General features: G+C 43.3%; 1 protein-coding gene across 3 annotated transcripts in view; it reads right to left on the reverse strand.

Moving 5' to 3' along the window:
* ZDHHC15 (zinc finger DHHC-type containing 15) overlaps positions 1-21,262 on the reverse strand; it is a 33,246-nt gene extending 11,984 nt beyond the window's left edge. For all 3 annotated transcript variants that reach the window (XR_003096054.1, XR_003096053.1, XM_006032703.3), the window contains exons 1-10: positions 21,123-21,262; positions 14,137-14,163; positions 11,323-11,417; positions 10,011-10,131; positions 7,723-7,792; positions 7,218-7,250; positions 5,909-6,029; positions 3,776-3,908; positions 2,858-2,984; positions 1,205-1,314 (exon numbers count right to left, since the gene is read on the reverse strand). Coding sequence is in view for 1 of the 3 variants with exons in the window: in XM_006032703.3 (XP_006032765.1) it covers positions 1,205-1,314; positions 2,858-2,984; positions 3,776-3,908; positions 5,909-6,029; positions 7,218-7,250; positions 7,723-7,792; positions 10,011-10,131; positions 11,323-11,417; positions 14,137-14,163; positions 21,123-21,246 (961 nt within the window). In the remaining 2 variants the exon portion in view is untranslated. The remainder of the gene's footprint in view (positions 1-1,204; positions 1,315-2,857; positions 2,985-3,775; positions 3,909-5,908; positions 6,030-7,217; positions 7,251-7,722; positions 7,793-10,010; positions 10,132-11,322; positions 11,418-14,136; positions 14,164-21,122) is intronic.
* Between the last annotated feature and the right edge of the window lie 221 nt (positions 21,263-21,483).

A 21,483-nucleotide genomic window follows, 5' to 3' on the forward strand; every position in this document is an offset into this window, starting at 1 on the left:
TAGGTTTTCCAGCAGTGCCAGGGTTTGAAGTGTGCCTTGGAAAAGGCTCCATTTGTTTATTTTACAATGAAATCTCCTCAACAGATATCAATATCTCTAATACAATCAAACATCATTACTAAGTGAGGGGACAGCTGACCATAAGGGATCACACTGCCAAAGAAAAAGCCCATTTCACTTTTACAAAGGGTCAAATAACGTTTTTAAACAAAGCCGCAGCCTTCACACATCTCCAAACACGCGCCATCTGCAGTGACTAATGGGTACTTCTGGAAAGTGAACTCAAGTACTCAGTTTTGTCAGCTGCTTCAAAGCTTACAACACGGTTGCAAAAAGGATCTCCTCATGTGAGCTTTGTCTCTAAAGCAGTAAACCAGACGTGATATTCTTTTAAGGGTAACGCACCGCTGCTGCTATGGAGGAACTGCCCTACCACACCTGTGTGGGGCTGGACCAGGAAGCAGCTATGGCAGGAGGGAGCACCTTGCTAAAGGCTGCTCTGAGAAGAGGGGCTGCCATGAGGCTGTTGCCGCTTCCACTGGCCACCTGAGAATGCAGACAGCAATGCCAGCCCTATGGACAGGACACAGGGAATGCCACCTACTTGGGCTTTCTCCACCTTGGGCATCCTCGCCTGCCATTGAGGATCTGTCATCCCCACATCCGCATTTCTCTCTTGCATGGGGAAAAAGAGGGGCTCCCACTGCCTGTATTTCCAAAGGGTGCCACTAAGTACAGAAAAGTTATGATGTCTAGAAAGGCTGACAGCCACTGCTTTAGAGGAAAAGGAAAAAAATGCCCATTGTCTTTAATAGCAATCTGATAAGCTTCTATGGCATAATGGAATATAGGTACTTTTATTTTAATTCTGTCTACATATATGGTTGTGGCTACCTTGCCCTATGGAAATGTACTAGCCCAAGGACAACTAAGCACCATGATTTTGGAAACTTAAAATGTGGTTCACTTGAAACTTTGCAGAACACACATATGGTTTGATGCTTTTGATACTGCCCAGACTGGTTTCAAAGTGGGACCTTATATTTGGCCTATGTTCGTTACCTAAGACTGGACTGCCTGTGATAAAGCCAACATGCCTTTCCATATGCCACATTCTAAGATGGTTGCACAGAGCAATTATTTTAGAATTCACCCAACCAGTTATTCTAATCCAATTGCACAATTAATTTCTGTACCCCCTTACCCTGGCTCTCTTCATCCAATCCATCATCATCCCATTGCTCTTCATTTGCTAGTAGTGGATTTCGAGCTTCACACAAAGTTCTCATTGGAAAGGAATGTCCATCACCCTGGCTGTAAAATACAAAGGTAGAAAATGAGCTACTGCAGAACCACTTCTTTTGAAAAATGAAGTACAACTCTACTATGCATTTATGATTTTGCTCACAAAAACAAAGAAAATTCTTACATTTCTGGAAACGAATTTTAAAGGATGAATTATATTAAGAAACCAATGGGTTCATTTTGGGTGGAAGCTCATAGGCAATGTTTAAGGAACAAAGAGAGTTGTAATCCTGAATTCATGCAAAAGCTAAGAAGGAAAATCTTTACAGTTCAAAATCATTCCTGATGTAACTCAGATGGAATTGAAACTGGCCAGATTACCCAGACAAATAATGAAGTATGGGAAAAAAGATATGCAAAAATATTCAGCTGTAAAATGAATTACTGCCCCCTACTTCACTCTAGCCAGGTGCAGACAACAATTTTAGGAAAGGTGGGAAGAGTCTGGATGAACTGGACACAGGAAATCAGATTAGCAAACAGGTCCCCACCCTTTAATTGCAAAGTTACGAGTATTTTCCAATGACAGTCACAATAAAGACAAAGTCTATGCTATGTCAAGGCATGACATATGGAGGAAGCCTAAGGGAATAACAGTGATGCAATGGAAATGAATTATAAATGCTTGAGTTTGGGCTACACTTGACTGGACTTCCTGCACATCCTGCAGCAAGTACTGCAGGCCACCTAAGATACATTCCTCCTCTGACAACTATTTCTACCCAAGGAAAATAATCAAGGAATTTTCCTTGCCAGTCAGTGTGTGTCCCAGGTCATAGTTCTGTGATGAGCACCCTGTGCTCTGCGCTCCCCATTGCTGCTGGACACTAGTATGCCAACATGTCTGATCTTTTTAATCCATCCCTGGCTTTGAGAACAGGAAGGAGAGGGCAATAGCTGGTGCAGTTGAGGTCTTAGCTTAGTTCACCAGCACAAGGTCAAGACAGTTGCCTGATAAAGCTGGAATCCAGTGAATTGTTTTAAATTGAGCCCAACTATTCTGGGAACTGGCCTCCAGTTTATTCTTGGATCAATATAAGTGGTACAAAAGCAAAGTGTTTCACTAGTTAATGTAGGGACAAACCCTGCCAGTCAAAGGAGGCCTGACAGGCTAGAAAGCCAGGATAGTTTTTAAGGAGCGAGTGTGTATACAAGTATGTGTGCAGAAGCAGAGTCCATATGGAAGGTGTGGACCCTCTGTACCCCAGGAACTGTGCTCCACAGTGGCTTCAATCATCTTTGTTCACAGAAGGCTTGAAGGGATAAGGCAAGGATGCTTGTTGGTGGATCTCCAACTATATATAACCATTTTGCAGTGGGTGTAGGTACAACAGATGAAGCTACAGCAAGTGCTTAGGGGTGGTTCCTTTGCTACCTCTCAGTGCCACATGGGAAAATATCAGCCACTCCTGACTCTGGCCACATGGGAAAATATCAGCCACTCCTGACTCTGGCAAAACTCCACTGTACAGAACTGGTATGAACAGGCTGAGCTCAGGGATCATGATTTGGCCTTCCATTCATAGCATCGGCCTCTCCAACCATCATGTACCTTGAAACAATTGGGAGCAGCCACAGCTTTTTTTCCTCTCCAAACACTTGCTGGAGATTCTTTACGAAGCCCAGATTGAATCCATTTTTATCTGGACCATTTTGAAACACTGGAGCTGAGAAGGCCTCTATGGACAGATTCAATTACAGGGAAAAAAAAGAAAGAACCAAACATTACTGATGCATGGCAGTAACATTTACTTTGCAGATACCATGGGCACATTAAACAATTAAACACATTATGTCATGGAACATTATGGAAGGTTACAGGAGTGAACTTGGAGATAATAAGCCTACAAATCTTTTGATTACTGCATTCTCTCACAGACAGCACACTCCAGAATATATTATGCACCTTGTTTTTGAAAGGATAAAAGATCCTTCCTTGTAGCAAGTAACTGGGTAGCAGCAGCTAGGAAGCCAAGCCTGCTGACTCTTCTGTTCTCTGTGGATCACTGCAGAGTTTACTTATAGTTTTAGCCGGTGAATAGAAAAAATGACTCTTACTGTATTTCTTGCATACAAAGCACACTCCCATTTCCAGTAACAGTTTTTTGGGAGAAAGATTTATGTTGTGTGCAAGAAAATTTGGTAGTTCCAGTATCTTAAAATGGAGGGCATTCATTTAATTTTGCAAATAAATCACAAAGAATAACCCAAGAACCAATTAAAATTTATTTGTTTAAACCCTCAAAAGTCAGAATGAACGTCATCAATTCATGTATCTAACAATCTCTAGTGTCCCTAATGACATTTTTACTATACAAACTAAAACATGCTGTTTTCAATGAAGGAGAAAACCTCCAATGGCATACATTCAAAATTAAATGTTTTCTCTTATATTTGTTGGAATACCTTGAGGTGAACGGCAAACCTGTCTTTTTTATAACACTATTTCATGGTGAACACAAAGTCTTACCCAAAGTAGACCTATTTCTACTGATGAGCCAGCAGTGGTAGCCGAAGAGAAACATCAGGCTTACAAAAAACATGACTGCCACAAAAAGAAGGAAAAGCACATGGAACTTTGAACGTCCATTAGTCAATTCACCCTGGGAAGGAAAGCAAAAGGGCATAAATGACAAGAAAAATTGAGAAAGAAATTGTTCCTTGATAGGTTAAATGTTCTACTATATCTAATAAACATGATATGGGGTTTTTAGACTTTCACATTTAAAAATATAACATTTTTGTCTTGCTACAAAACACAAGACAACGAGGAGACAGGCAGACTTTTCTCCACTTCTGGGATTTTGCTACTTATTTTTTTAATGGAACAGGTCCAGTTTGTTCACAGTTTCCCATATGGGCATCAGAAGCACGTCTTATGCCCACAGTGCATTTGGCAGGCAATGACAAGCTCTTTGAAAGCCTGTTCGCATTCTGCTGAATTTTCTTTAATCTTCATGTTTTCCTGGATGCACATTAACTCACTGCACCTTTTCCAATGGCTACCTTCCAACTTAAGAAAAACCAAGAAATCTGAACTGCTACTTGATAACAACAACCCTGAAGTACACCAAGTCCTGGGGATAGCTCACTTCACAGTGAATCTAAGCTAAGCAGAATCTTACAGGTGGCTGAAATGCTTTCACCCTAAAACAGAGGAGCTAAATGCCAAAAAGGTCCTCCAGCCCAAACAGCTCAGAGACAGGATCTCCCTGACTCTTGGAAGTGAACACATATGCAGTAGGGCAACAGCCTGCCGAACTGCATGCGCCTCATGCACTAAACTCTATTTATAGTCCCTGAGTCTTCCTCAGTATGCAGAGCAACCTTAGGGGTGCTTGGGTCAGAAGTTTTGTTCGTCACTTCATTTAAAAAATGGCTAAGTTAAGGTACTAAGAGGCTAAGTGACTTGACCAGCATCACACAGTGAATCAGCAGCACCACAGATACTAGAAACCAAGAGTCTGGAGGCCTGGTCTCCCATTGTAACTATCAGCTGACACTGCCTCTGTCTAAACTAATTAGAATTTAAAAGTAACACTCAGTATTTCAATCAACTTTTAAGTCAGGAAAGGAAGACAGTAAGGAGACACTGAACGTCAAAGCAGTTTCTGAAAACACTGTATCTTACGATCAATGCATGTAGATCAATAGCAGGATACAGCTTTTTATATTAGTTCTCAGAGCAGCTAGGAAGAGGGCATGTGTACTGCAGGAACTAAGTTTATGGAGACCGCTAGACATAGTAATAAACGAATAACACTAAAAGTACTGTGTATCCCCTTTGTCTGCACCTTAGTGTGTTAGACTTGACCCACAGCAGGAAGGCTGGGAAAGTGAGTCTGGATATTACAGGAAACAATATAATTGGTAAAAAAAACCCAAAAAACAAACCTACCCCACTTAGGAATTCCCTGTAACAATAGTGAAAATATTTATGAGGTTTTCAAGCAGCCACTTCATTAGCATCCAGTGCCAGAAACCCAGGAAATTCTACCCAGAAGACAAATTATCCCCCAATCAGCAAAGACATTCTCAGTGATGACATTGTATGATTGTGCAATATTTCCTAAAAGCAGTTGGCATTTGGATTTTGGATGTGTCATTGTACTGTTGAAACCTGAGGGCCTGGTTTTTATTCACTGGTTTCAGTTCTGTAAGTGCACTGGCTTCAGTGGAGTGATTCCTGATCCATAAGAGAGCAGAATAAGGTCCAATGTACATTATCACCACCGTGATACACTGATTCTGAACTACATTTCATCCTGATGGTGTATTTCTAGCCAAGAGGCATCTGACCTCCATTACCTTCAAGTGATTTTGAACTGCATATATGTCTTGTTAAAAGGTGCCTAAACTTATTTTTCAGAAAGCATGGCTTTGTGAGCCAAGCTTCTGGTCTGAAATTCCTGTTTCCCCTTCCAATTTTGCATGTGTGTCACAGTGCAAGTAACGCTCCCATATAGACTTTGGAGAAAATACCCCTATTGCTGAAATCCAGAGTCTCTTTCTGTAGGGTGAAAGTAAACGGGTACCAAAGGACCACATAAAACTCCAGTAAGAGTTATAAAATAAATAGAAGTAACCAGATTCCAAAACTTACTGTCCAATACTTAATGAAATACTTGAAGACTGTTGCAGCAATATACAAGCAATACAACAAAGAATACGCTAAGAACAGTAGAAAGAATTTGTAGTTAGAAAATCCAATGCAGTTATTCACCCTAGAGAATAAAAGCAAAGTTGAAATCAGGATATGTACAGCAACATGGTTCAAATACAAGGAATATTAATTTTTTTTCTATTATTCTTTAAAGGTGTTTGATTAAACAAAATAGCATGTTCAATAAACAGCTCCCCTTAGTGGTAATAATTGAACATAATTCTGTTCTTGTTTAACTTTCGTATCCTACCTGCAGGCAAAATTTACATTTAGCAAAAACAAGTTTTTTAATATCAAAAGACTTGGTTTTCTCAGTTTGCCTACACTGTTGGGTTGGCACAGAGGCAGGCTCAACCTGCAAAATTTAGAGTTGTGTTTGGTGTTGAAAAACCCAAAACTGAATGTATTCCGATCTGGGATCCTAATTTTGCTTGTATGGGCCACTTGTGAAGTACAGGGGCTTGGTTCACAGTGATTTGTACCATGTCGAGTTACCTGCATATATACAACAAAGTAAATGCTAAATGTTAGTGCACTATAATTCTCTGCTCACGTTAATGGAAGCATCTTTATGCCCACTTTATAGAGGTATAAATGACCTCCTAAAGGTGCAAAACAGTGGGGAGAAAAGGTCAGGTCTCACATCTGGATTGGAGTTCAGATTTGAAACACTCCCTAAATTTGGGAATAAAAATCTGTGGTTCTGCTTCATGCCTGTGTCTATGTTGTTTCTGGTTCCTGAAGTCTCCCTTTTGGAAAAAAGGAAGAGAGCAGCAGAGTTTGAGAAATCCAATAGCAACAATTCAAAATCTCAACCAGCCAGTTCTAGAATACAAATCTATAGATCCACTATCCATAAGGGATTTTTAAGTGTATAAACACACACACAATTGGCGGGATCAACTACTGGTTATATCCTGACTGATTACATACATAAAATTAAAGGTCGGGTCAAGGCCCCTTTGAAAATATGGGCAATAATCAAAGAAGTTAATTTGTTATTTAAACTGTGTCAGTACAAACACTTCTTCAAACACAGTTAACAAGAATGTTCTTTATCTGTCACTTTGAAATATTATATGCTGTGGACAACTTCACAATATGAGCATTTCCTACCATGACAGACACACTACGAGTTACATGCAGCATTAGTGAATGGAAGAGGCATGCAAACATGCTGTTAAAGACAAAGGTGTTTAAACAGTCTTTACTTTAAAAAAAAATCTACAAACCAGTCTCCAGGACATACCATGGACAATGATGATCCATTTTCAGCACACATCTGCAGGAAGACATAAAGGAAAAGGAAGCAAAGAAGTCAAGACTTACATTCTGTACTTAACCATCATTTGCAGATCAGCAACAAAGTCTTCTTCAATTTTTTTAACCCATCAAAAAAACAATTGAATTCACTAATATTTGTCTGTCCAGCGGAGCTCGCGTTAGACAGATTCCTTCTATCACCTAACTCCCCATGTGGGAAAAAGTATAAAATACTACACTCCTATAAGGGGGACAAAGAGTCTTGTGGGTGCTAATACTAAGACTCATGCATGCAGGTGTTTGCATCAAGGTGCTGGCTCATGCATGTACAATAATTCAAGGTGAAGACCCAACAGAAGCCATCTGAAAATCTTTCCCTTAATGTTTGGCTGTTCTTTGGGTACCTACATATGTATAACTACACATGCGGGAGCCAGTCATTTTTTCTGGTCAATACTGACATTAGTGTAAAAAACAAGCCAGTAACTCACATAGCACAAACAGAACAGTGGTGGCAACGATCAGGTTTGATCAGCTGGCATCTATCACAGAATCGAACGGCTGAAATTAAACACAAAAATATTAGCACTGGATTGTGTTAAACAACAAGCCAAAAAGAACACTTAGTATTCTGTCCTCGCCATTTACATTTTCCTCTTATCATTGCGATCCTCTCCTGCTTTACAAGCTGGGTGTGTTTATGGTTGATTCTGGCTGCCAAGCTGGAAAACAGATGGCAGAATTCTGAACCACTGCTTAAGAACTGGCTTTGGGGCAGGATTTTTCTCTGAAGTGTATAACCAGCTTAATGCTAGTCAAAAGAGATGGATATATGCAGGGGCGAATCCAGGATTTCCCAAAGGGGGAGGTACAGGAACAGCAACCCACACTGCGGGGGTGGCTGCACTCCTGCGACCAGCCTTCTCTGCTCCCACTAGTGTAGGCAAACAGCTCTGTAGTAGCCTCTGGGGACTCCTGTAAGCTTACACTGTGAGCTGCACAAATGCTAATCGGTGTTAGTGCTGGCTTGGAGTCTGGAGCAGTCACACCTTTAGTCTAGAAACTGTCTCTGACAGTCCCCCACCTGCACGGCTGTGACTAGAGGCCTGGTGAGCAGGAGAGAACCAGGAGCTGTAGATGTGAGTTGCCTGGGATACTGAAGGACTTCAACTTGGGCAGCTCATCTGTGGGGAGTGGTCACACCTTAATGCAGTGGTTCCCAATCTTTTTAGATAGCAGACCAACAAACCTGGGACCGGAAGTGACCGCGGACCGGCAAACCGCAGAATGGAAGCGACTGGAGTACTGCAGGCTGGCAGCCAACCCTTTTTTATACTTGGTATAAAAAAGGAATGGAAAGGGTTGGCTGCTGGTCCGCAGTATGCCAGTCACTTCCAGTCTGTGGTTTGCTGGTCTGCAGAATCACTTCTGGTCTGGCAGCCAACCCTCCTGCAGACCGACAGCCAACCCTTCGTGGCCTAGCACCGGGCCACAGTCCAGGGGTTGGGAATCTTTGCCTTAATGGAACAGGAGCTGGGTAGTACAAATCAGAGATAATCCTGCCTTGGCGTGGCGTAACTTTGAGCCACATAACAAGAGTTTAAGACCACTTTAAGGTGTTCAGGTGTGGACAACTCAGGGGTTAAGAGCCCCAGGAACCACCCAAAATTACCATGTAACATGACCTTAAGTCCCTAAAGCAGATGAAAATCCCCACCCCCTCCCCTCCCTGCTCAGAGGCAAGCCTCTCTGCTTCCCCCTACCCTTCCCTCCTGGTAGGGATGCTCCACAGCCATATGGGGACTGGGTCTCATCTGGGTAGGGGACAACAGAAACAGCCTGTCAGAAGAGTAGTTCCCACCACCCTGCCAGGTCACAGCACGGGGTAGTGGAACCTCCGTCCAGCCCTGCTGCCGTCGTCCCCATTCCTAGTTGAGTGGCCCCTGGGCAACAAGCAGGAATTCCCTAGCTCTAAGATAGCAGGGAAAGGCAGTGGGGGAGGGGAAAAGGGTGGGAAATACATTCTTGAGCACAAAAGGGAAGGAAGAAAGGTTTTCCTTTTGCTTTAGGGACTTAAAGTGCCCAGAGGCTCCTGTAGTGCACTCCAATCCAAAAGTGGGGTATAGCCACACCACCGAGCTCTCTCTGGATCTGCCCCTGGACATCTGTATACATATCCCCGTCTCTCCATTTGCACTGTGGCCTTGAAAATGCTGTGCTGCCAGGACAACAGTGGCTTACCTTAAATGCCTGACTAATGAAAATACACAGCATTAAAACCTGTAGCCATTCCAAATTTGGAAGCCCTGCAGACTTCAACAAGAAGGCAAAGTGCAAATGACTGCAGAGCAGGTCCATGGGGGACGACCTATTTATTGAACCGTGTCTTCATTAAGGTCAAACCCCATTTAATTAAAAAAGGCTATGGGACACTACCAAATATACATTTGGGGACCCAGCCAGGTTCTCCACCCTTGACATATAACAAAGAGGATAACCTAATGCTTCAAAACACCTGGGATTCCACTTACAAATGGAATAAGCATACAAGGAACTCTTCCCCCCCCGCCCCCCAATCAAAAAAGATTAGAGGAGGGAAGCCAGGAGAAAAATCCTTTACACTAATAATATTCCCTCAGCATTAGCACAGAAATCCTTTAGTGGGATGCCCCGGCACTGGGGAGGTTCGGTGACTCTGCAGAATAAGCTGGATTGCCAGCACATGCTACTTAGCTTGACTGATTAGATTTGCTTCAACAAAGCCCTTTGCTGAGCTGACCTCCATTCCCCGTTCTCGTGTACACTGGCAGCTTCCTTGCGATTTCAGCAAGAATCTGCCTCTGCACCTCCGGCCTCTCTTCATTTTCATAGCGTTCTTTGTCAGTGTAGGAAATATGGAACTAGGAGCAGAAGTGATGAGAAAACCAATTACCCAAGTGTAGCAGAGGTAGTATTTAAAATCCAGGGCTGGTTGGAATAATTATTGTCCTCTCACTCCTTTCAAAGCACAAACATTAATCTGACATGAAAGTGCTTTCGCTTACAAGATAAACAGACAAATAATTAGTGGCGGACAGACAGAATGCAGGGAGACTAACTGCTGGGAGACACAAAACTGAAGGGAAGGTCACAGAATAATAGATTAATTTCACTACTACTTGCTGCTTCAGACATTCAGACAAAAATAATAATAGCAATGATGATAATAGCAGCACTTACCAGGCAAGTTCTGAGCCAGACACTGTTCTCAATTACACATTAGTTAAAAATCACAGCTGACATAAAAGTGTATCTCTGTAATTGTGGTCAGACTTTGGCCCCTGAACAAGTGCTGTACAAACATTAAGTTGCCCACCTTAATCACCTCCTTCTGAAGCAGGTGTTTTGTAAAATAAAGCACAAAAAAGGTGAAGTGACTGGCCCAGAGCTGGAAAAGCTTTGGTATCTGCCCCAGCCTGCAGCCAGCTTCCAGAAGAGGTAAGAGCGGCCAGCATTAGAACCAGGGAGGAATCTAGCTGGACCCCCCACCCAACAACCAAGCAGACCAGGTCCTTTAGTTTGGGAGGGAATCTTAATGCGGCACTAGCAGTGCAACGGTGCTCCTGTTCAGACCTGTGCTCTACTCTGAGTAATGGCTTCTATGAAGGCAGGGAGGCAAGGACTCATCTAGCGCCGAATATAGAAGACAAGTCCTTCATCAAGCAGAACTCTCATGGTACTCCTCCAAGGAAGCCAGATGGTGTAAAGTCCCCAGGGTTTGGCTCAGTTTGATAAATGCTTAGGGATCAAAGAAGCTATAAGTATGTAAGTTAATGATAATAAATACCTTTATCCTCAACAATTTTAAATCCTGTTAGCATCTGAACTACCTGAAAAGACAGCTTTAAAGTAATACCATGTCTGACTTAAACTCCTCAGGCAGTAGAATTTAAATGATTTTCAGAATAGTTAAACTTTCCTGTTCATGGACAACTTTCCATCTATTCAGGAAGACAGATCATTTGCCTTGGGCAACAAAAAGTTCTCCTTTTAATGCCTTCACTTTCATCTGGCCTTAGATTTGCAGTGCATGAAAAATTCTCAGTTCTTACCTTTTTATCTGGCTGCATTGGGAGAGTAAAAATAGACTTCCAGTATGTCCACACAAAGAGCACAAAGATGACATGGAATACTGCGAGGTAGGCCACTAGTGGAGAAGAAAAGAATAAGGACTTGTAAGCACAGGTCAGGCTATAGTTTTCATCACTTACGGTACTTCACTTTAAAAACAGATGCGCTCCTCATGCATCTCATGCCAGAGGAAAAAACAAATGTACTAGGACGTGTTTCTTAGTCCATGTGAACAGTCTTTTAAGCAGGCAGGCAAAACTATGTTTCCGTGGTTACTGAGAAAGATTACAGAAGCAAGGCAGGGTGCCTGGCACACCATGACTTTATGAAAGCTTAGATGATTCGGTGCAATCCTATTTCAATATATGAAGTGTCTTACTTTTGGAGGAGCAAGAAATAAGGCATAAGGAGAGGGAAAGCAGGCCCAAGGGCAGTTTTCCATGCACTGTACAAAGCACTTGAGCATTCTTTTGGATGCTCAAAAGCCACCACAATATTGACTAGTGCTACATCTGCAGTGACTAGAGAGCTCTGTTTTAAGCATGCTATATAAACAGCAGCGATGTGTGTGCTGTCCCCTACCTTTATTTTGAACAATTCTAACAGAGGGATACAACAACCACAAGAAGAATGAGGCGTCTTTGAATCAAATCCTGCATCCTTATACCTATTGTATGGAAATTTCACTAATGTAAAAGTTGCATGCAGACTTCAGGCCCTTCCCATGTGATTCATCATGAGGAATCTATTGCAAAGCTGGAAACAGAACTTAGATCACCTGACTTCCAGTCATGCCTCTTACCCCCAAGGCCATTCTCTCTCTGAGTTTTTATGTGAGGTTACATCCTCTCCCTGAAACAGTCAACACTGGCAACTGGCTATTAGCAGTATGTCAGCCTAGATACATTAGTGATAGTTTCCTGTGCACCGTTCATTATATATTTCAAAAGGATATAGGTAACTTGCATGCACCAGTACTACGCATGGTATTTCTGTATTAATTAGGACTGTATTGCCAGAGTAGAGACATAGAGAAGTTCTTAGAGGCTGCTGTGCCCCAAAATGCTTGTTTTCCTTTCCCCGTGAAATAAAACAGTAACTTTACAACCCCTTCCACTTAGAAAATTTCCCTGAGCTTTCCCAGAATCTAACTGACAACAGCAGAGAATGTCTACCATGACAATGCAAAGCAGTTGTAAGCTAGTTAAGAAACTTGCCTCTGCAAAGTAATGGAATAGCAGATCCAAATTCTCCATGACCCAAGGAGGAAACCATGCACTGAAGAACAGCCATGAACCCCCTTCGGGAGAGGGTACTGATTTTTCAGTGTCATTCAGTCATTCTTCGCCTAGCATTTAAGGAGAGCATGCTTCCTGCAGGTTCTGTTCTGCTGGTAAGGTGGTATAAAGTCTTTTGCTGGAAGGAGGGGATCTGAGCGATTGTGAAGATTCAGGGGCAGATTTTACAAAGAATATCTGTTTTGTTAGAGGGTCACAAACCTATCGCCATAGTGGATATACTTCCTTTGTGACCATTTCATATAGGGGCAGCTATTTGTTGTTAAGAGGATCTGGTTACTGGAGATGGAGAGGAGTTGCCCTAGAGGCATAATTTTAATGTGTGCCAGCTGGTCAGGGTTCTCAAGGGACAGTGCCAGCTGAAGATTGTGAGAGCTATTCCTCCCCAACCTCTGTGCCAGGCTCAAGGGGGAAGGCAGAGTGGGAGCTGCCTATGCTGGCTGTCTCTCTTGGGAACGCCCTGACATTAGCTGATACAGTGCCAGATTCCAGCCCCTTCACTCAATCAAGCCATCACAAAAGGGGATGCAGCAGGAGGCAGAAACTGGGCACAATGGTCCAAATGGCGAAAGCCCCACTGACTCCATTCCTCAGGGCCAGAATTTGGCATATTACCTGCTTGTACCAACTATACCTCTGTCTAATCAAGTAAGATTGCTTCTCTTGCCTGATTCATTCAGTGACCCCAAGAGCCAGTTTCTACAACATCAGAACAGTTTCTCTGAGAATAAACTTCCACATTACCAAATGAATTTACAAAAGGTGCAAGCCAGCGACAATGGGACACAAACTCTTTTGTTTCTAGGTCACTGGTCCTAATTCATCCAGACTGGTAGCAACCAGAAATCATTATCATTCATTGGCTGTTCACTGGCCTACATACAGTGTGTCGTGGTCTTGGATGAAATATAGCTATTTAAAAAGAAACATTACAAGTGGCCTTAAAATGGAAGTCTCCAGAGAAAGATGAAAAAAGTAAATGAGGCCAGAGACTGACATACCAATTAGAAAGGATTTTTTTAATAGAAGAACCTTAACGACCTTCAGCAGAACAGTGTGCGTGCATGTGTCTGACTGTCCGTAGGCCATGGGGGAAGCCTCTACTTGCTTTAAGAATAAGCAAAAGATATCCACATCTAACATTTTTTCTCTATGCAGAGAGGTGAGAATACTTGTACTGATGGGTGCCGTATACCCCTCTGTAATCTAAAACAAGGATAAGGAAATATTGGTGGAGAATGATAATTGAATGGAATTCTAGGAAAATCTCATTTGTGAAGTTTGCTGGAGTATGGAATTGCTTGTTTTCAAATGAATTGAAGCAGTCTAATATTTGACAGTTTAGGACACACTGCCCTTCATCCCTCCCCTGTGACAGCTGCACACATATAAATACACAAAGCTGATTTTCAACTTTTGGGATTTATTTTAAATAGATGTTCATGCGCTTTTAGAAATAAAGACCAAATGTCAAGGTCTTGGATAAGATTCACTTACCTCTTTCCACAGGATTGGTCAGAGTCACTGAAAAGAAAGAAAACAAATATATGTTTAGAGACTGCTCTGAAAATTATGTTTGCTGTATAATCTTTGTTAAAACAAAATGGAAATTAAAAAGGAAGCAAATTCAAGCTGAAAGAGTAATAAAAATTATCATGTATTTTATCATTAAAGATAAACACAATCAAACATTAATGTACAGCTGGTAAGCAACTTTTTTTTTTTTAATTTATTCACTCAAACACTCTCTATAATAAAACATTCAAGCACCTTAGTTATGCCATATTTTCCATTTCTACAAGACACAATTTTTCTTGGAGGTCCCGATGACCTTGATACCTGCAAGCTAAACAGGGCTCTTCTAATATCCCACCCAAATAACATCTTCGCTATTTACTGATATGCCTGCTTGGAGCTAGTCTCCAGCTGCTTTCATTCCTACGCTCCACTTCCTGTCCGGAGATGTACATTCCATCTTATAGCTACATAAATTAAAATGAGAACACAGTACCTGACCCAATAACCCAGTCACTAGCACTCTGGAGTGACATGCAGGAAACAATGATTTTACTTTGACATCTCTACTGGGCTACCCATGGCCCTATGGAGCCCACTGCTCCAACCTGCAGGGAGGTGGGGAACATGATTCAACAGCTACTTGTACTGATTGAAGGAAGCGTGGCTATCTGGTCAACAGTGGCAAGAGCTCTGTGTTGTCTCAAGTTATATCCTCAGCCTGACCTGAGGAATGCGAAAGTTGGCAAGCTGCAAAGGGAGACCTGTCCAGTCTTTAACTAGCATTTAGAGGCTACAAAGATTAACAGTGACGAACAACTATCACGAGCCAGAATGTTGGGTTTTCTTCGTTACCAAAAACTCAATCAAGAATTTTTAGACCTGAGTTTTTATCTGAAATTTTCCTTCTTCCTCCATTTCCAAATTTATTTCTTTATTGGAAAGAAATTCCAAAAGTACTGGCATATCTGAACCCTGAAACAAATTTGTCAGATATCTGTATAGCAAACTTTTTAATAAAAGGGTAAATAACCATTATCTTTTGGAAGCCAAAGTGAAATGGAAGGTGCATGATTTTCCAGACCAATTTACGCATATAATCAGACAGTCTAACACAGCATGGCAGGAGCATTTGCACCTCAGCTGGTTGCTTACTACACAGGATTATTACCACTCATCAGGCTACAGAGAACATGGCTGTGCAAACAACTCTTATGTAAAAAAAACCCTTTTACATTGTGATCACTTTTATTTTCCTAAGCTAACCCAGGTGTGTTCAAGGCCTAACCTTAAATGGGAGACTTCTCCAAAAAAAAAAACCACACGGTACACTGGAGGAGAAACTATGAATAAAGGTATGTGATGGTATTATCTTCTACCAGATCAGAAGGAGGAGGTTATATTATGGTTTAAATGAACTACTATCCATATAGTTTAGATGAACTGTTCCAAACATTTGTTCAACACCACACAAAGTCAGTGGCAGTAAATCTACAGGTTTATCAAAACAGATTAAATATGTATATTTTTACTGGGATGCTGAGCAGATGTGATCCACATTTAATCACTTTTCTGAATACAATGAAGATATCTCCTATTCCAGGAAACACTGCCTAAAAATCATAGACTCTGTTCCTCATTCATTTAAAATATTTTAACTTCTGGGAGTCCATCCATTTCTTTTGGTCTTTTGGATCGTCCAATTTTTTTTTACCAGGATGAGGGAGGAATCTTACCCACATTAGGTTCTATTTACAGGCGGTCTTCAGACTTACAACACAATTGGTTCCTAAACACCATGTCCTGAGCTGAAACGTAACTCAGAACCAATTTTCCCATAGGAACAATGTTATAACTAAGGCCTGATACCCTATTTTCACCAAAAAATAACTCAGAATTTTGTACTCAATCAATTACAGATGAGTAATATAGCTACAATGTATATATATAGTGTAAACAGCAATCATATTGATTTGGAAGGATTTCTTTCAGGTGACTTTGCTGGACTTTTTGAAGGGCTCTTGGCTGAAGTCTTCTCAAGAGTCTTGGTTGCATGTTTTATCTGCTTTCTTAAAGAAACTGTCCAAGGAAGTTTGGACAGATGTTTTCCAGGGAGATGGACGACACAGCAAACATATACGCTGGTGTGGCGTGGTGCCGGATCAAGCATCATAAAGTAGAAACTGGTGTCAGAATGTCGAAACAGGGTGTCAATTTATAAACGTCCTAAGTGCTGTTTGTTGCAACTCAAAAAGTCTTAAGTCAAGGACTGCCTGTACTTAATTTATCTCTGACAGAGCATAACTTGGGGAAACGGATGTTTCATGGGACTGGCAGCGAGGTAAAAAGTCTTCCATTTCTGGTTTGACAGTTTGAATCCAGTGGTAGTGACTAAAAGCTGTTAACATCTAAAGGATGTAGGATGGCCAAGATGAAAGCCCTCTCAAATCCCACTCAAAAATCAAGAGCCAGTCACTAACTCCCCTGCTGGCCAGCAATACAGAGCCACCAGAGCCCATCTCAGTGACAGCCCCTTCAGATTAAGGACACAGCAAATGGACTGGACAGCATCGGGAATTTGACCTTGACAAATCTGCTCATGCTAGGATTGTCATGCATGCATCTTTCCTTCACAATCCACTCACTTCAAATATGTAAATAAGAATAGGAGCTGAGATGATTAATGATTGGGATGATGAGTGCACATTTAGCAAATTTGCCGAGAATACCAAGTTGGGCAGAGTTAGAGATACTCCAGAGGGCATGGCATGGCCAGGATCCACAATAACCTGAACAGGATGGAAAAATGGTCCACAATGAATCAGATCATATTAAACAAGGACAAGTGCAAAGTCCTACACTTCGGAAGGAAGAATTGCATCCATAAATATGGGCTGTGGAATGACTGGCTGGGCTGCGGAAATCGACCTGGGGGTGATAGTGGACCATAAGCCGAATGAGCCAACAGTGTGCTCTTATTACAAAAAAAAGCCAATAGCATACTGGGGTGTATTAACAGGAGTGTCTCTTGAAAATCAAGGGAAGTGATTCTTCTGCGCTATTCAGCACTGGTGAGGCCTCTTCTGGAGTACTGTGCCCAGTTTTAGCCCCCACATTTCAAGAAGGATTTGGACAGTTTGGAAAGAGTCCAGCAAAGAGTAACAAAAATTACTAGGAGCCTGGGAGGCAAGACGGGTGAACAGAGGCTGAAAGAACTAGGATTACGTAGTCTGTAAATGAGGAGCTTGAGAGGGGATTTGATAGCAGTCTTCAAGTACCTGAAGGGCGATTACAGACAGGAGGGAGATGAGCTTTTTCTGGTGCTGAACAGGACAGGATTAGGAGCAATGGCCTCAAGGTGCAGCAGGGGAAATTTAGGTTGGAGACTAGGAGGAACTTTCTCACTATGAGGGTGGTCAAGCATTGGAGCAGGCTCATGAGATAAGTTGTAGAATCGCTATTCTTGGAAGTTTTCAAGAGCAGGTTAGACAGACACTTGGGTGGGATAGTTTAGTCAAGGATGGTCCTGCCTTGAGCAGAGGACTGGACTAGATCAGTGGTTTTCAACCTTTTTTGTACCAGAACCCACTTGTAAACATAGATGGCCAGTCCTGACCCAGTAAATAGTTTAAGTAGAAAACAGCTCCCTGGCCCTCCCAGTACCACTTGCTCCCGACCCTCTGCCCCCGGGCCCCAACCCCTAGTGTGTGGGGCAGGGGTGGCCCCCAGCAGCCATACTAATCAGTACTTTTGAACCACCAACTATTTTAGAGTTCAATAATCAGGACTTACAAATGAAAAACTCAGGAACATTTATGAACTGCCTCTGTGCAATCACAGATTTACAATGCACTATGTAGTATAAATGCTATGCAACCTCTCCTCTTTCCTTTGGTTCTCTGGCAAATGATACCTGTCCAGCTTCACACAACTGCAGCCTGGATCCTTTTGACCCATGCACTTGGGCCCTTCCAGGCACTGAAGTCTGTCTTGACCTTAGGGAGAGCAGGAGCTAAACCTTGTGATTTTGTAAGAACTTGTTCTTTTCCCTTCTCTCTGGGATGGCATAATATGGGTCCCTGGTCTTTGGCATACTCATTCCCTATCACTGTCACACTGTGGCAGCATCCTATCAGCTAGTCACTGGAACCAGTCCTGCTCTGGACCACAGATTTCTGTCCAAATCTGCCAGCAGGAGTTGCAGTGACAATGACATGAGATATTTCCTCTAGCACAGAGGTCACCATCCAAATGCTGCTTTAAACACCCATCAAACTGAAAATCTAAAGACAAAGAACAAGAGCTGGAGCTGAATCTCCACTGTTCACGTGTTTGAAATGCATTGCTTAGTGCGACATGACAAAAAACTATGTTTAAGATGACTATTATTTCAAGAAGCTGGAGAGGATTGCTCAGTGCCCTATGCCCTATCAGGTTTCATACGCCTGCATGCCCAGCAAATCCTCAGAACCAATTTTTTCACCCTTCAACCTAAATTTCATGCAGCTGTTTTGTGCGTGTGGTGCTGGTCAAGTCTCTCAGATGATGTCTTAGACACTGAAGTGCCATCTGCTCTGCATGGGCAGTGAAGATGGTTTGGACAATGAGGAGAACAAAGTGGGGGCAGAATGAAGTGTTGCTATTAAACTTACATAGCATGTCAATCCAAGCATTCTCCAAAATCTTGAGTGGTACTTTAGACATACACTTTGTTAAACATTTTATGTAATTTGGGACAACAGTTACTTAACAGGCCCACTAATCATTTCTCAGCAGCTGGGGATTTGTTTCTTGTATAATTAGTTCCTAAAAAAGTGCAATAATAGATCTAACCACAAAGAGACAAAAATAACAAGGTCACAGAATGGAATAATTTAGCAACAGGTTCAAATTAAACAAAACAAATGCAGGGCAAATCTCTAGTACCTAATCCAACTGGAGAAAAACAAAAATAGTGATGACAGCCCTGGCTGCCTCTCTCAACAGAAGAGAACCAACTAATTTGTCAGTTTTCTTTTCTTCCATAGCAAGAGTCTTCTAGGTTGGAGGAAGACCACAAAACAGCTCTTCTCTTCTCATGAACTCCACTTCTTTTATCTACTCTTTTATCAGCCTTATCCCATGTAAGAGGAACATTTCTCTGTCCCACCTCCCAGAAGCTTAACATGCCAAAGCTACCAGCTCTTCTCACCAAGTTTGTTAATTACAGCAGTCTTCCAGGTGTCATATTGTCCTTTTTGTCCCCCAAAAAGCCTAAAACCCTTTCTTGGGTCACTCAGAATAAGCCTGCACAGCCCAAAGTCCCCTTAAATTATCAAATATCAGTATACAGAGAGCATTAAACTTGTAAACTTATTATGCAGCATTTAAAGCAGAGGTGGGCAATTATTTGGGCACACAGGCCACATCAGGAATTTTGGTGAGCTGTTGCAGGCTTAGTCAGTAGCCCTTCCCACCAGCAACAGTGTCAGTAGCTGGGACCTACCGCAGACTGGAAAAAATCCCTTGGCAGGCTGGACATATTTTGCCCACCCCTGATTTAAAGCCTCCTAGGTTATTATGTGACTTTAAGGAAGTGCTAGAGTAACAAAGCATTTCAATCCTGGCAAAAAAATGAAATTCTTCTGAGTCTCTCAGTCAAGAAGCAAAAGCCAAAAGAAATTGCTCTGCATTGCAGACCAACAGTCACTTCTGTTTTAATTTAAACGAAAAACACTTCCAAATATGACTCGAGTCCATTTGTGTGAAATTTCACTGGGATTCAGTTTCTCTTCTTTCCCTCAGTTTCATATTTGTTTAAACACCCACTACCATGGTATCTGCGAATACAACATATAGACTCAGGACCATGTGAAACAGCCCACAAGAAGCATGCAGCAGCTGCTAAGTCACTGCTCAGTCATGAATTCGCTGAATAAGCGTGATGACTCATACGCGATGAAGAAACACAAATGCAAGTGAAATGGTTCCTCGACGGGAACGTTCACATTGTCACACTGCAGTCAAAGGCATGACTGCGGCTTCTGCAAACATGCAGGAACTAGTTGTGAAACCTGCTTGAGATACTTGGGTGGTTAGCTGGCACGTAGCTCCCGGCTGCCGTGGCTAAACTGTTGTCAGTCCCAGAGCAAGTGAGATTACAAGATTTATACAAACTGTGCTCACACCTTCCAACACAGCAGATGCAAAGAGGTCCTCCCAACTTTCTTGAAAAAGTCAGGCCTATTTGATACACAGAAAAACACAAACCTAGGCCCACGCAGACACGGTTAGCCCTCTCTGGTTAGTGGGGTCACCGAGTGTGCATCAAGAGTTGGGGCAACTTTTTTTTTAAATGAAATTTCCATATTCCTAGCCAAAAAAATTCCAAATCCGTGAGTCAGTGCAGAACCATAAGCGGCCCTACTACCAGCGAACATCCTCCACCCCCACCCGGGCCGGCTACACGTTTCCAAACCCTGCTTGCAGCAGAGGCTTGGGGTTCGGACGCCCCCAGTGTTGCTTGCTCAGGCCTAGGGGCGCAGGGGCAAGCCAGGGAGGAGTCTGCCCTTTCCATAAAAGGGGCTTAAAGCCAAGACCTTCCTGCTATACAGGTAGATCCCCGTGTGGGCAGAGCGGTGTTCCCCGGTGCGACCAGGCGGTCACGGTGTTTCCCTTGCCGGGCCAGCACAGACTAACACTTATCTGAGCCGAGAAGAGTTGGGGCAACTCATGAGAAAACAGGGCGGACTGTGGACCCATGTCCTGGCCCCGCCAACACAGGCCGGGTTGAACCACCTGAGACAGCTCCCTGCTAACAAGAGCCAGGCTCCTTGTGCCTGGAGGGACAGGTCAGTCGGACTCTACTGCGCATGTGTGGCTGCAGGTCTCCCCCCCGCCCCTCCCCGCTCCCGCGCCAGCTCCGGGAGTCCTGGCATCCGCGCGGGGCGGAGGGCGAGGCGCGCCGCGGACACCCGCCCCCCACTCACCGAGGCACAGCTCGCACACGTAGGCGTAGTAGGACCAGAGCACCACGGCGGTGATGAGCAGCACCGGCACCCAGGCGAGTGCCCGCTGGCCCCAGCGCAGCCCCCGCGACAGCGCCACCGCCATGGCCGCGCGGGGCCCGGCCGCCTCGGGCATCCATTGAGCGGGGCTGGCAGGGGGGGGGGCGGGGGGGCCCGTGGGGGAGACGCTGCTGCGCATGCGTGGAGGGCTTCTGCCCATACCCGGGCAGCCCGTGCAAGCGGCAGGCGCGCTGGGCAGGGACCCGCACCGAGGGCGGAGGGGTGATCAGAGCACGAAGCCACCGCTGCCTGGGGAGGTGCAACAGCGCTGGGCGCTGCAGGA

Source organism: Alligator sinensis, unplaced genomic scaffold, assembly GCF_000455745.1.
Source record: "Alligator sinensis unplaced genomic scaffold, ASM45574v1 scaffold1196_1, whole genome shotgun sequence".
Classification (NCBI taxonomy): Eukaryota; Metazoa; Chordata; order Crocodylia; family Alligatoridae; genus Alligator; species Alligator sinensis.